Genomic DNA, 14,654 nt, shown 5'->3' on the forward strand with positions numbered 1-14,654 from the left:
TTTAAAAATCTAATAAAATTAATTATTTTAATAATCGTTTCTAATAACGAAATGAAATAAAATTATTAGAGAGATCGGTATTTTTTTAAAGGATCGGGTGCAAAGTGAAAAATGTAGTAAGCTCCTCTACGCATCGCCGTCCCTGGCTTCGATCGCATCGAGGCAGAAACTTGGCAGTCGGCGAAATTTGGACTGCGATCGGCGGATGGGAGGCTGTCGGTGGCTCTGCTGCTTCTCGATCCAGGCGCCTTCGCAATCGCCTCTCCCTCAACCGTTCCCTCCGCAGCCGACTGCTCCGGGGGCTCCTCCCTCCGCTTGGATATCTGCGGCTCCGACCGCCTCGATGGCCACTTTGCCTTACGCTCACGTCGACGGGAGCTTGCGTGCCCTCGCTGGACAAGCCGAAGGATTCGGCCGCTTCGCCATCGGAGGGCTCCGTGGACCCGTCCACTATGTCACATCGTTGGCAGGTTCGCCTTCCTTCTCCCCCTCCGCATTGTCCCTATTGTATGCTAGGGTTTCGCATTAGATTAATTGCCTTTTGTTTCGTTTTTTATGGTTGTTGAGGGCATTACTCTTGTCCTTATAAGATCTCCATTTTCTGACAAAAATGCGCGGAAGTTTCTGCATTTGTAACTAATGTCGGTCCTGTTTTGCTTTTTTCCTTTTGGTGTACTGCGCCAAAGTTTCCTCCTTCGTAACTATGATGGACCCTTTTTGTCAAATTCGTTTCAATAATGTTCATGCTTAACATCCTATTCATTGTTAAATTGGATCATCTCACTGATAAATAGATGCTATGTGTTTGACTACTACAATTTATTGTTTGCAAGACTTGAGTTGAACTTTCTACTCTTGCATTTGATCTCAGTATGTAGAAAGTATGCTTAGATTGCACTAGAAATTCTAATTGATTTTGTTGCTGTGGTTTTTTTCTTTAGTATTAGAAAGATGTTTAGATACATCTTGAATTGCAGTCCTTCATCAATTGGCAAATAGAGTTAAAAGTAGAATTTCTCTGACCACATAAAATGGCAAAAACTTGAATCAAAAGAAATTGGATTGAATCTACTTTGGAAAGAGGTCTTCTAGTTTGTCAGTACTTGGATTGAGTTTGTCTGACTCTGTACATGTGTAGCGTATCTAAAGTTCTTTGTATTATGATTGTGACTTAGTGTGCAAACTTCATTCTGCTCTTTATTCTTATATCTGAATTTGAATTGACCCAGTTGCCTTTCTTCCTACTTGACAAGATGACGGTCCCGGTTCACTTCGTGAGGCATGCTGCATGAGGGAACCACTCTGGATTGTTTTTGAAGTTTCAGGAACCATTCACCTTTCTTCCTACCTGAGGGTATCATCATATAAGACAATCGATGGTCGAGGGCAGAGAATAAAGTTGACTGGTAAAGGCTTACAACTGAAAGAATGTGAACATGTAATCGTTTGCAATCTAGAATTTGAAGGTGGTAGAGGACATGATGTTGATGGTATTCAGATAAAGCCCAAGTCGAAGCATATTTGGATAGACCGCTGCAGCTTACGAGATTATGATGATGGACTGATTGATATTACTCGTGAAAGTACTGATATAACTGTTTCAAGGTAATGAAATATACCAATTTTACTCTGTAATTATAGTTCAATTGTCCTAGTAGAAGTTTCTGTTTCTATTTTGGTATCAAGTGGATAAGCTACTCTTGCCAATACACAAGCAAACTATCTTGATTAATTTCCTGACAGGATTAAGCATTGGGTCTAACCCTAATTATAAGAAAGCAGTTATAGATCACATCCACTTAGTGCTGAATGTTGTCACATTTATAAGAGCATGTATGTTATACTGCCATGATCTTAACTAAATATGTTTAAGCATCACCAAGACAGAATGCAGTAATTTTTCTTCAGAAACATTTGCACCATCACCAAGAAGTCATGTCAATTATGGATTATGATTGAAAAAAAAAAGTAGCATAAACATGTAGCTTAGTGATGAGCATTGCAAGATTTGCTGTATGATTCACATTCGCATGTCTTAACAGATGCCACTTCAGCAATCATGACAAAACAATGCTTATTGGAGCAGACAGCAGTCATATTACTGACAGATGTATCCGTGTTACCATTCACCATTGTTTCTTCGATGGAACTATACAGAGACATCCTCGACTTCGATTTGGCAAAGTTCACCTTTATAACAATTACACGAGAAACTGGGGCATATATGCTGTCTGTGCCAGTGTAGAAGCTCAGGTCCTTTCTAGTTTAAACTATATATGTACTTAGTTGTATTTGATTTTGCTTGGAATTCCTGATCGATTTTTCTGTTTGCCTCCAGATCTTGTCTCAATGCAATATTTATGAAGCAGGACAAAAGAAGTTGGTATTCAAGTACATGCCCGAGAAGGTATATCTAGTTAGAACAAATACAACATGAACAATATTGCATTATCTTCAAAGGTCAGTTTCCTTCAAAGGATAAAAAGTGAGAAAATGAGTGATGGAAACACAAAGAAGTATCATCCTTTTGTTTTCATTCACTCATGTTCTCACTTTTTTATCCTTTGGAGGAAATGGACCCTAAGTATGTATCAACTGTTGAATGTCTGCAACAATCTAGTAAGTCATGGTAATTAGATGTGGCATGTCGGGGATGCAGGCAGCCGATCGACAAGAGGTGAGCGCGGGATGGATAAGGTCTGAAGGCGACATGTTTCTGAATGGCGCCCAGCCGAGTTTGCTGGATGCTGGTGTTCAAAGTGTTTTCAATCCCTTGGAACATTATCCATCATGGACTGTGGAACCTGCGTCCCTGGCTCTTAAAGAAGTCCTCCAAGTATGTACTGGATGGCAAGCAATCACAAGGCCAGCCGATTGTTGAAACATTTGATATTTGCAAATAGTTTTTAGAAATTATATTAAAGGCCTTCAATTACTAATAAATAACCTTGAAGTTTTGTGCTTGGAATGTTTGTAGATATTCAATTATATTTGGACATTAAATATTGCTTAAAATTTAATTTATATTACTTGTTAATGGTTAATATGTAAGGTTTTATTATTTGTGAAATTTATACGTTTTTATTTTCATTATGACACTCAATGTGTAAATTTTTATTATTTGTTTTCTTTAATATATATAATATATAATTAAGACGCTAAGGATTTTTTTGTGAAAAAATCTCAAGATATACCTTGACACCAATAATCAATTGGTTCATGGCAATTGCTCGTAATGAATATTTTATCTATAGAATTATAATAGGATGAATATTTTATTTTTAAATGTGAATAAATTATTTTTTAAATTTATCTAAATCAAGAGAGGAATTAATATTCAAAAATACATTTCAATCCACAAAAGATGAAATTCATATCTTCAATAATTTTACACGATCAATCTTACAACCATTTATGAAGAGATAAATTAAAAAATTACAATGAACTATTACAAAAAAGGACATTACCTTAGCTTGTATTAAGATTCTATTTTTTCCACTTTAATAAATTTATTCTATTATAATCAATAATCAATTCAATTAAGAATGGAGGCACGAGACCACACGATTAGTGGAGGTATACGCGCACATGCAAAAAGAGTAGTAACAGAGGAACTCATAGCCTACGGCTGATTTTAAAAAAAGTTAGTTTAATTTTTAACCAAATTAACTCAGTTCAACGAAAGTTGACTGAATCACATAAAATTTTGAATTTTTAGAACATAAATCAAGAAAATTCAGAAACTATTTTATATAGATAATTTTATGAATTAATGTAAGATTTTATTATCTAATATGAAAGTTTATCCATTTTTATTCTTTAAAAGATTATTAAACATCCAATTTTATGGGAGACTTAAATAATTTTTCGTTTAAATAATTATATCTATGATTTTATTTTATGCAAATAAAAACTAAGTTTTTTAGTGTAGGAAACATCTACAATATATCAATCATAAGAATAGAAATAAATATATTTTAAATTATGACTTCCATAAAAAAAAATTGATGCATTGGTTCCTAAAATAAATATATGTACTGCACTTATCCACATAGACTTCTATAAAATAATTATGTCATTTTAATTTAGCTCGATTTTTTTGGTATTAATTATTCTATATTATTAAATAAAAAAATTATCCAGGCTTTGTGCGGGGATTACATTAACTAGTTAGATTAAAACACCATCCACTAATTATCAAAGGACATGAATCAAACAAAACCCTAAAAGCTTACCTTCTTCATACCAAAAAAGAAAGGCCTTTGCCTTTCTTTCATCAGTGTCTGAAATTGTGTATCAGACATTGCTAGTCGATGAATTTGTAGGCTGTGGCTTCTGTGTCTGGCTCCTCAAGAAGCTCTTGGTGTAGATTGAGCCAAAAACAATTCCCTGAACGAATGCATGTGTTGTCAAACTACTAACAGAAGAGATCAAAATCAGTGAGATTATGAAAAAAAGTGTTTACAGCTCCAATCATTTGCTCCCAACTAAGCGGATGCGCAAACCATATGCAAGAAAGCAATATGCTGACCAGCTACAGAGAAGCTCAGACATTTGATTAGGACACAAAGTCGCACAAGGTCACAGAGAAGCTCATGAACAACTCACCTGTCTGGTAGTCATAATGGTGGCAAATGTAAGAGCCCCGAAATTACGGATTGTGTAAGAAATAAAAAACTGACTGGCCGTCGCAACCTGAGAACATTTGGGAAGCCCAAAGGACAGACATAGAGAATGTGTTAGTATCTATAAAGATGCCAGTCTATGAGCTGACTTATGTGAACCTGCATGCTAATAGCATCTCCATCTACAGGTCCGCCATGAGAGTAGTAATGCAAGCGAGGTAAAAGAACTTATGCTTACAGTGGAAAGAAGTGCTACGTCATAGAAGCAATCTTGATGCTGGAACATGAAATCTACTGCCGAAAGAAGATGACCCTGTAGAATGAGTCCTATAAAGAAAAGCAGAACCAGATGAGAAAGGCAAAAGCATTATCTTGTGTTTATTAACATCAAGGAGAATGTTCAACAGCAGTCAAGGTGATGCTAGCTACACGATGTTACAGATAACACCTAATAGCCATATAGACAGATTAACATATAGCAATCAGTTCATACAAAAGGCAGAGGTTACATAAACAGCCAGAAGCGAAACCGAGTCAGCTAGAGGTGATCCCAAAGGAAGTTACTCTAGATTCTAAGACAAGGTTACTCTAGGCTGTAAACCAAGCTCAGGGAAGGCCCCTTTCAGCTCAGTAGTTCACCATCACTAGTGTTTCAAGATATGCCATTAATAAGCCTAGTAATTTGATCTAGTTCACCATGGTGTCTGAGGCATTATAGTTAACCCAAAATAAGTCCAGTATAGATAGTGTAAATATAGATTTGTTTATCTAAGCTTAAACTTTTGGAATAAGTGATTAGCTAACTATAATGAGTCGTATCCAGGACAAGCTACAAATATAAATGGAAGTAACAAAAAAAGATGGCTATGCTAGTTTCAGCCTTTTACGAAAGTACTATTCGGCTAACCAAATGCTAAACTTACCATGTGTATTGAGTCCCACAGCAACAAGATGAAAATTGAATCCATTTAGTAATAAAATGGCAAAGAAGTTCCAGAGTTATATACAAATCACATGCTTTAAATGTTTCTATGATATTAATACAATTTAGAAATTGAGATTCTAAAACTCTGCTTTTGCCTCTGAGAAGGATCTTATCATAAGAAAAATCAAAAGGATACTCATTCTCCAAAGGTTGCACTTATTGAAGAACACACGAATGATTTGCATGAACAAAAATGATAAATAAATTACAGCTTTTTATATTAAAAAAATTATAGTTGAGTAGGATAAGACAGTTCACCTATGTTTTGATTTAAGCAATTCAAATCAAGATCCAATCAATTGCAAAAATAAAATCTTACCGCTTAAACTGAGGAGACATGAACAAACTGTGGTATAGAATATCTGATTATGTATTTCCATGTCATAGCCTCTAAAAAGTTTGTCTTGAAATGTACTGGTGAAGCCATCAAACCTAGAAAACACAAATAAATAATGAGAAATTTCAATGTGACAATACAGCCTATATTAATCACAAAATACTGCCCAACAAACTGGCTATACATCTGTAAGAACTACAAGTATTTATCAAAATAGTATTTCATAACATAGTACGATTGTTAGATTAAAAAGACCATCAGTCGGAGACAATCCCGCAAATTGATATTAAGTGAACAAGTACAATAGTTTATTAAATTCCAAATGAGATACCGATCATCCTATAATACAAGTATCCAACTTATCAAATACTTAAGAAAGTTAAAAAAAGAGAACATGTAGAAAGGGAGGAAAGGCAGCTAAGTGTTTAAGAGCTTGGACAAGTAACTAATTTTTAGATAAAAGCTAACCATCCTGACTCCTGAATCTCTAGGATTATCAGAAACTTGTCAATCAAAAGGTAAGTATCTTTGAGCACTCAAAATCATAGACTTCCTAACAACGAGAAAGGAAAATGAAACATGATGCACTCAAACAAAGATCACTAAAGAGAACTGGAGGAAGAAGAGACAAACATCACTAATTTTATTTATAGAAATTTCCTCCCAATAAATAACTTAATCAGAGTATGTAAATTAAACAAACATATACACAAAGCACCATGATCAGTAGATATATGAACCCTACAAACAGTGTTGCAAGGAGGTACCAATGAATGGTTAAAAGTTTTCAGAGATTAAAAATATCCATTCAGTTTTGCTGATTCTTCACAAATCAAAACCAATGTTAAGAGTATTAGGTATCACGAATCATATGGGCTTAAGTGACACATAAGTTGTTTCACAGTTAGGATCTATGACTGAGTCTTAAATATACCATGTAATGGTATATCATGCAATAAACAATGCAAATTTCCCCCCAAATTTACAACCAGAACACTAAAACAAATCAAACTCGTTTTATTGTAGGTTCCGACATGATAAAACTAGCAATTAGTAGGGATGTACCCAAGATAACCAAGCATAAGGCTAATTCCCCATATGGTGCTTTCTCTTCCTGTATTATAAGGGGTAATATCAGCTGATGCCTACAATGGAGGAGCAACATCACAGTTATTTGGAGGTCATAATCATCAAACAAGAGAAAATCTCTCCAGTAAAATATGATTGTTTACAAAGAGCCTATTTCCTTATTTAACATGCATCAACTCCAGGCATCTGCGCCTTGCATCTACAAATGAAAATGATATTGGTCACATATTTAAACACAAATCCGAACTATTTATGCAGTGGCATTCCAAGATACACATTAGCATATTCATAAGAACAAGATGGAAATATACATGACAGAATTGCATTGGTAGCAAGCTAGCACAGAATTAGAGGACTTTTTAACACTGTGCATATGACATAGTCCCAAAGCAAAAGAATAAGAAAAGTGCTAAAGACAAACAAATGAGTTGGTTGAATTCCTGCAGACATTTGTTGGCTTAAATATATTTTAGGAGAAGATAAGTCTGCTTCAGTCCACTGAACCACTGATAATTCATAATCAAGTGAGAGGAGCTCAACATGTTGTGCATGCTCAAGTTGGTTTTACGTGAACCACTATAAAACTAATGATGCTTGCTACAACACACAAAACAGAAAAGATAAAGCAATAGCATAGGATAAAATTTCCAATAATCATGGAACACCATAAGAAATTTCTGAACTGGTTATTGGTTATGCAAACAAAATGCTATAGTATCTCAAAATAATTACCACTACTTGGCATTGCTTTGGCATATCTGTCTGATCAACTACAAAGAATTTTGGAAGCCATTTAGCAAAAATGTAGGTAAAAATTAACAGCAAGAGAAGACATCTAAGAAACAACTATCAAAGAGATGACCACATCTATCCATCAAAGCTAAGAAAAGCTTGAAAATGCTAGATTTATGCTTACTGGATACAGAATAAACACAGCACATCCAATTGTCACAAACAGTGCAAATAGATAATCATTCCCATTATATTTCTTCTGCATTATTAGTGTCCCCCAAACCTGATAGACAAGAAATAAAGGACCATAGGTTTAAAGACAAAAAAAGAACTGCCTAAGATAATATAGCATTGTGTGATAACACTTACCTTAAAATATTACTGAATTAAAATTTAAGGGCAGATATGGAACTCAATCATGATTACAAAACAAAAGGCATTATGACACTTGTCAGGATATCTGGACACTGTCAAGTACTTGAGCTCAACAAATTGGGACAATTTTTCATTTGATTACAAAACGCAGTAAGAGAGTAAAGAGTTAAGACTATTCCAATGTCTGCAAGCACTTCCCCTTGATTAACTTTTTTCATATTTCATAAATATGTGATAAATTCCTTAGGGCTTTATCCAAGGAAATTCATTTGTCCAGTACACTCCATAGAAGATTAATGCAGACTATAATGACATTGACATATGATAGAACATCATTAAGTCAAAAAAGTGTCAATTAACAAATATTTCCTTCTAATGGATGACACCAAATAAAACCTTCCATATCTGTGTGTAAAGAGGCCATCATTTCCAAGTTAAATTTATAGAAACATTTGACATCAGGATTGTTCCATGGACATAATAAGAAACTTTCCATCAAAAGGATAAAAAGATAAAGATCCCTGCCAAACTAGGTAACTGAATCTCAGAATACGAACCCAAATATTTAAACAGCATTGACAAATACTTTAAGCAATCAAATTGGAAAAACAAGAAATATTGTGCAATTACTGGTGAACTAACCAAGATAAATGGAACAAGGTTTTCATGTCAATGAAAACAACATACAAATTTATGTTAAATATCCCAAATCCTCTAGTTTGGTCAACACATATCACTTTTGTGTTGACGGCTGAAACAATCCAAAAGGCAACAAAGAATGACACAGAAGGAAAAGGTGAATGGTTTTAAAAAATACTCAAACTAGGTCAAACCCTGGGCAGAAAACAAGGAATGCTTTAAGATGAAGCAGAATTAAAACATATTTAAATTACATCTTGATGGAGATTTACCATAACAGGTATCATTTTTGCGCATTTTGCAAGGGTCTGAACTGGAAAACTAACATATTTCAGTGCCTGAAACAACCAAGAACAATTTTACTAAGGACAGAGAAAGGTTGCAAAAAGGGTTTCTTATTAAGTAAAAAAATCATAAAGTTACTGAATAAATGTCATTTACCTCATATTGGCACGTTGTGGTCAGTATGTTAGATATTGATATAGCACAGTATTTGTACATGGGTGCCACAGGATCCAGTGACTTTTTACTTGCCTATTGAACAACATGCATGGAATTGTAAATAACTAAGGGCACCTACATATGAACTAGAGACCTCTAAAACTCACCAACAAAACTCCTGCAGATACTGCAGATGTCATAATGCGATTGCAGAAGACAAGAAACAGCGAATATCTAAAATATTCTTTGTTGACCCCATATGGAACTCTCATTATCTTCTCCTGAAAGTAAAAGAAATCTGGTGAGCAAACTAAGGAGAAATTCAAGATTCTCCGAGGCACCACAGAATATTGCTTCGATGGGATAAACCGTGCAGATCTATTAAAGAGAATTAAGACTACATAGTGAATATCTCTCTGTTGTTTCGAGTGAATTGAGTAGATAACTTATCATTTGGCCATGAAGTAAAAACACAGACAGTCAGAATGGAAAAACTAGCAAACTATTGACAGATTGCAAAGTAAACTCAATCCATTGAATATTAAAAAGATGAAAAGTGGAATTTTGAATTCATCTGATTCTGTGCACTACCCATTGCGACACTAAGATTATTCACCTTCCCTTCTTAAATGTGATGAGTCACACCATGTCTTGTGTAGAAGAATTAGACACCAACAGAAACAAATGGTCCAACATATGATGTGAAGTTCATGGGGGCCTGTCTCACGATCGCTTATTATTTTTAAAGAATAAAAGGACAAATGATCATCGTTCCGTCAACAGAACCAAAATTACCAATAAATAAATAAATAAAAGGTTGCGTAAGTGCAAAAAGAGTATCAGTACTTGATGTACCTGCAGAATCCCATAGATAAGGAGGGTGCTCATGATCCCAATCACCGCAAAGGCGCACTTGAATACCCTCTTGTCCTTCATCTGTCCAGCGCCAACAAGTTCCGACATTGTGTTATGTTCACACGTGAAGGATCGGTTCCAAGGGCAGCGATGCGCTCCGGTTCAGCGACCGTGGATGGAAGGTCTAAATTCCCGTCGGAAGCTATAGTTTTCCCTATTTTGAACCAAGGGAATTTGGTTCGTTTCGAGAAGAAGGAAGCTGAGGAGGTCGGGTAGGCGGTGCAATGCCGCAGGTAAGCTCCGACGGAATCCGGGATCGCGATACGCGGAGCTCGGAGAGCCGCTACTTAGGTTGGCACAGGAAGCGGATGCTGATTCGGGTCACGATTAGAGGTAGCCGCGGCGATCGGCGATAGACGTGAAGGGTTGGAGGTCCCGATCTTAGCTATTGGCTGAGGGCAGTGGTAGCAGAGGGAGGGAGGGCTGCGAGGCAGCGGCGGCAGCTTTGAGGCGGCGTGGAATGACCGACGAGAGGGAGAGAGAGAGAGAAGAAAAAGAAGGCGATGCCTCAACCGGAGGAGCGAGCACGGCGCCACGGCGATCGAGGAGGGCGTCGGGGGTTTTGCGTTCCGTTGTTCCCTCGTCACCGGACGGAGTCACGTGCGTCTCGAGCGTGCTGGAGCGAACTCATCTTGGGCTCGGCTGTGGCCTGCAACCGGGCCGGCCCATCAGATCATCCACTAACCTGGAAAATAAAGATTTGCATTTTGAAATAAAACATTTCAAAAAAAAATTAATTAATTAACTGGTAATAATAATAATAATTCATTCATTCATTTAAGTTAATAATTCCTAAAGGCCAAAATTGATCATAATAAATTAACTGATCTATAGAATATTGGAACCAATATAATATAATGTCCTAGTAATCCTCCTCTAACTCTGCAACGGAAGTATAACCTTCCTCGCTCATCAATCCCAGCAATCCTTGTAATATCGCACATATTTCTGCAGATCTCGTGTTCGACGTATTGCCAGCTACAAATGACTGCGGACCATCGCAGGTCTCAATCCAACTGCAACCTGGAACGTGTTCCAACCCTATCTCCTTCATCCGCTCCCTCACCGCCTTGGCTTGTTCCCATCTCCCAGCCTTGGAGTACAAATTCGCCATGAGAATGTAGTTCCCTGTGCACTCAGGCTCAATCTCCAGCAGATGGTCAAAGGCGAGCCGCCCGAGCTCAACATCACCATGTACAGTTGCTCCATTGAGCAGCGCGCCCCACGCCTTGCAGTTTGGCTCAAATGGCATCTTTTCGATGAACTCAGCAGCCTCCTTGAGCATTCCGCCGCGGCTAAGGACTCCGACCATGCATGCGTAGTGCTCCATCTTCGGCGGAACGCCATAGGCAGAAGGCATGGCGTCGAAGATGCTGCGAGCTTCGTCTACTGCCCCGGCGTGAGCACAGGCCGACAGCACCGCCGTGAAGGTCACGTGGTCGGGCTTGATTCCTGCTTCGAGCATTTCATTGAACAGGTGAAGGGCAGCTTCTACGTCACCGTGAGCAGCGTAGGCTGATATGATTGCAGTCCAAATGATGAGACTTCTACTCGTCGTTGCATCGAACACTCGCCGAGCGGCTTCGAGTGAGCCAGCTTTCGCGTAGGTGTCGATGAGAGCAGTTGCTACGTAGATGTTCTGCTCGTAGTCGCTTCTGATTGCGAAACCATGGACTTGTTTAGCTCCCAGCAAGTTCGAATAGAATGCAAGTGTTAGGAAAACAGAAGAAAGTGTCACTGCATTGGGACGGAAACCAAAGGCTTGCATCCGACGCAGGAAGTCCAGAACTTGACCATGGCTGTCATTCTGCGCTAGACCAGCGATCATAGCGTTCCACGTACTGAGAACCGGAGAATCCGCTTTCTGGAAGAGCTCGATAGCCGGAGCGACGAGCCCGTAGCTCATGTACCCAGTGATCAACGTGCTGTAAGTGACACCATCTCTGTCGCTCATTTCATCGAACACTTGGCGGGCATAATCCAAGCACCCACACTTAGCATAGAAACCGATGATCGAATTCCAGCCGGCCCGGTCCATCTTGACATCATGCTCCACAGCAAAGCGATGAACTTCCAAGCCGAATGCTAGGTTCTCGAGCCGAGAGCAAGCCTGCAACACGCTCAGCACGGTGACGGCGTTAGGAAGGACGCCGTCGGGCCCTGCTTCCATCTCCCGATACAATTGCAAGCATTCCTCGTAGTGGCCGCTCTGCGAGTAGCCAGAGAGCATCGCGTTCCAGGAAACGATGTCCTTCACGAGCATTTCGTCGAACAGCCTTCGAGCAGACACTAAATCATCCGCGTGCGCATATGAGGTGATGAGGCCGTTGGACACGAAGATGTCACTGACAATGTCTCGCCGGAGGGCGAGCGCGTGTATGGACCTATGATGGGAGGAGACTGGGAGGGAGGTGAGAGACTTGAGGAGAGCGGAAAGGGTGAATGCGTCAGGAGGGATGGAAGCGGGGAGGGAGGAGAAGAGGCGCACCGCGAGAGAGGCGTGGCCATGGAGAGCATAAGCAAGGAGCATGGCGTTCCAGGAGAAGATATTTCGGTGAGGGATATCGTCGAACAGGCGCCGGGCGTCCTGGAGGCGGCCGCAGCGGGAATAGAGGGAGATGAGCTTGGAGGCGAGGAAGTTGGACGGAATGACGGCGAGGGCGACGAGGCGAGCGTGAAGCTTCTGGCCCTCGCGGAGGCAGCCGCCGTCGGCCCAGCGCTGGAGGAGGTGGCCATACGCGCGGAGGTCCGGCGCCGCCGCCAAAGCGGCAACGCCGTTGGTTGTGATTGCTAACCTCATCCATTGCACGATGTGATCCGTTAGGGCTTTGAAGGACTTATCGGATCGAACTTGGCCAAGCTAAGAAATCCGAAACCATGAGCTTTTAATCATGGATCTGCCTCGTAATTAATAATTAAAAAAAATGACATAAAATGGGCGATATGATGAATGGATGTCTAGTCTTGTTCCCTTCGGCATGCCACCGACTATGATTCACGAACAAATAAAAAAGAATATATAATTTTTAATTTTTATTTTTATTCTTTAAAAAAAAAAAAAATCGCTAACAATTAAATATTATTTAAAGTCTTAGAAAACATTTCGTTGATAAAAACAATTTGAATTTCGGCTTTTATTCAAATTTTATATATATAATTATGATATTTTGTGTCCAAAACAGTAACAGTATCAATTTTTTTATTTATTTATTTTAATTTATATTAAACTATTTAAACATTTTTTCTTGGGATTTTAGAGATTAAGTTACAATATTAAACATAAAAAAAATTAATAAAAAATTAATTGCTCACAAAGTATGTTACTTATTATCTCATACTTTTTATCAGATATATTCAATGGTGGAGCTAACAATATTATTCGGGTTGATCCCAAACTGTGAGCCACCCTCGAGATAATCTTTAATTTTTTTCTTTTCTCCCATAGTAAATCGAAATTTATCTCTTTTCCATCATCGTTGAGCCCTCGGACTACAGCCCGGGTAGACATCAACATGGCTCCGCCCTTGGGTATACCCCGTGAATATTTTTTTTGTACTCGATATTATAACTAACCACGAAAATTTAAAGAAAAAATTTTAAATGACTTAATCGTAAGTAAAAAAAATAATAAAAATAGCATTGTTATGGTTTTGGAATGTCGGACGTCGAAACACTTTCAGACATTCAAAATCTTCTATTGCGCATCGTGCGCACAGGATTAAGTGTGTAGGGTATGAGAACTATATATACGGCAAAAAAAAAATATTGACTTTTTATTTGGGGAAAAAATTAAAGAAAATCATTTGGGTAATCTCTTTTTTTTAATATTAAAATAATACTCTATTATATTTTTCATTAGAAATATATTTTAACTTTGTTATAATACATTTATTATTAAAATTATTTAAAGTTAATTATAATTATTATAATAGTATTAAAGTGTCAATTTTGAATAATTTTGACATGTTGATAAAAAATATTTTAATATAACAACATTTTTATTTAATTTTGACGAAATTGACACTTTTTTGTGATAATTATAATTATAATTGTGTTATATTGTTTTTGATTAAATTTGAGTGATTTTAATTAAGTTTGAGCATGTTAAACTAAAATAAAACTATTTTAATTAGGTTATTAAAAGCGATTTTTTATATAATAAAGTATTTTATGTGAGTAATTTCAACTAAGTCGAACTAAAAAAAATTAAGTCGACTTAATAATTATGATTGCAGCTATAATATGAAGAATATATGCTCTTCTGATTTGTATCTCTTTTAATGTTGTTATTATGAAAACATTAAATAATAAATAATATATATATTTTTAAGGTTTATAGTTTTAACCAAAACTAGTATAAAATTTAAAATTTAAATACATATATATATTATTTAATATAATTATACAAGGTGTTCTTTTAATGATAATAGAAATAAAAAGGTAACTATTTTTTTCTAAATATTTTCACAGCAGTTTCAAAGAAAAACTTTTTCCCGGTTATTTTCTATTTTTTACA

The 14,654-nt window shown here is 37.3% G+C and overlaps 3 protein-coding genes across 3 annotated transcripts; 1 reads left to right on the forward strand and 2 right to left on the reverse strand.

Annotated features, from left to right (window-relative positions):
- The first annotated feature begins 175 nt into the window (after positions 1-175).
- Positions 176-2,990, forward strand: LOC141834710 (putative pectate lyase 4). Its single transcript, XM_074722054.1, has 5 exons — positions 176-470; positions 1,254-1,605; positions 2,043-2,253; positions 2,339-2,407; positions 2,660-2,990. Exons 1-5 carry the CDS (start codon positions 206-208, stop codon positions 2,879-2,881), a joined length of 1,119 nt encoding a protein of 372 aa, XP_074578155.1. The 5' UTR covers positions 176-205; the 3' UTR covers positions 2,882-2,990.
- A 1,155-nt stretch (positions 2,991-4,145) lies between these two features.
- Positions 4,146-10,691, reverse strand: LOC141835159 (UDP-galactose/UDP-glucose transporter 5B-like). The gene is made up of 11 exons (XM_074722592.1): positions 10,079-10,691; positions 9,391-9,504; positions 9,224-9,316; positions 9,055-9,120; positions 7,953-8,051; positions 7,013-7,092; positions 5,930-6,042; positions 4,864-4,952; positions 4,609-4,695; positions 4,466-4,534; positions 4,146-4,389 (listed from the first exon to the last, which is right to left on the reverse strand). Exons 1-11 carry the CDS (start codon positions 10,184-10,186, stop codon positions 4,297-4,299), a joined length of 1,011 nt encoding a protein of 336 aa, XP_074578693.1. The 5' UTR covers positions 10,187-10,691; the 3' UTR covers positions 4,146-4,296.
- Positions 10,692-10,943: 252 nt separating this feature from the next.
- On the reverse strand, positions 10,944-13,017 carry LOC141835036 (pentatricopeptide repeat-containing protein At2g37310-like). Its single transcript, XM_074722458.1, is given in 2 exon segments — positions 10,944-12,977; positions 12,979-13,017. Coding segments are annotated over 2 exon segments (2,016 nt in total). The 3' UTR covers positions 10,944-11,000.
- Positions 13,018-14,654: the final 1,637 nt, after the last annotated feature.

The sequence above is a fragment of the Curcuma longa genome, chromosome 9 (assembly GCF_044706935.1).
Source record: "Curcuma longa cultivar G26 ecotype Majalengka, Jawa Barat chromosome 9, ITB_CL_G26_1.1, whole genome shotgun sequence".
Classification (NCBI taxonomy): Eukaryota; Viridiplantae; Streptophyta; class Magnoliopsida; order Zingiberales; family Zingiberaceae; genus Curcuma; species Curcuma longa.

Bases quoted from the DNA above. Each gene is read 5' to 3' on its own strand.
- LOC141834710 (XM_074722054.1), top strand. From the start codon at position 206: ATGGGAGGCTGTCGGTGGCTCTGCTGCTTCTCGATCCAGGCGCCTTCG. The intron at 1,606-2,042 runs GTAATGAAATAT...ATGTCTTAACAG, and splicing joins ACTGATATAACTGTTTCAAG to ATGCCACTTCAGCAATCATG. The intron at 2,408-2,659 runs GTATATCTAGTT...TCGGGGATGCAG, and splicing joins TCAAGTACATGCCCGAGAAG to GCAGCCGATCGACAAGAGGT.
- LOC141835159 (XM_074722592.1), bottom strand. From the start codon at position 10,186: ATGTCGGAACTTGTTGGCGCTGGACAGATGAAGGACAAGAGGGTATTC. The intron at 6,043-7,012 runs GTACATCCCTAC...TGTGTTTTCTAG, and splicing joins CTTATGCTTGGTTATCTTGG to GTTTGATGGCTTCACCAGTA. The intron at 4,535-4,608 runs GTGAGTTGTTCA...GCTTCTCTGTAG, and splicing joins CCATTATGACTACCAGACAG to CTGGTCAGCATATTGCTTTC.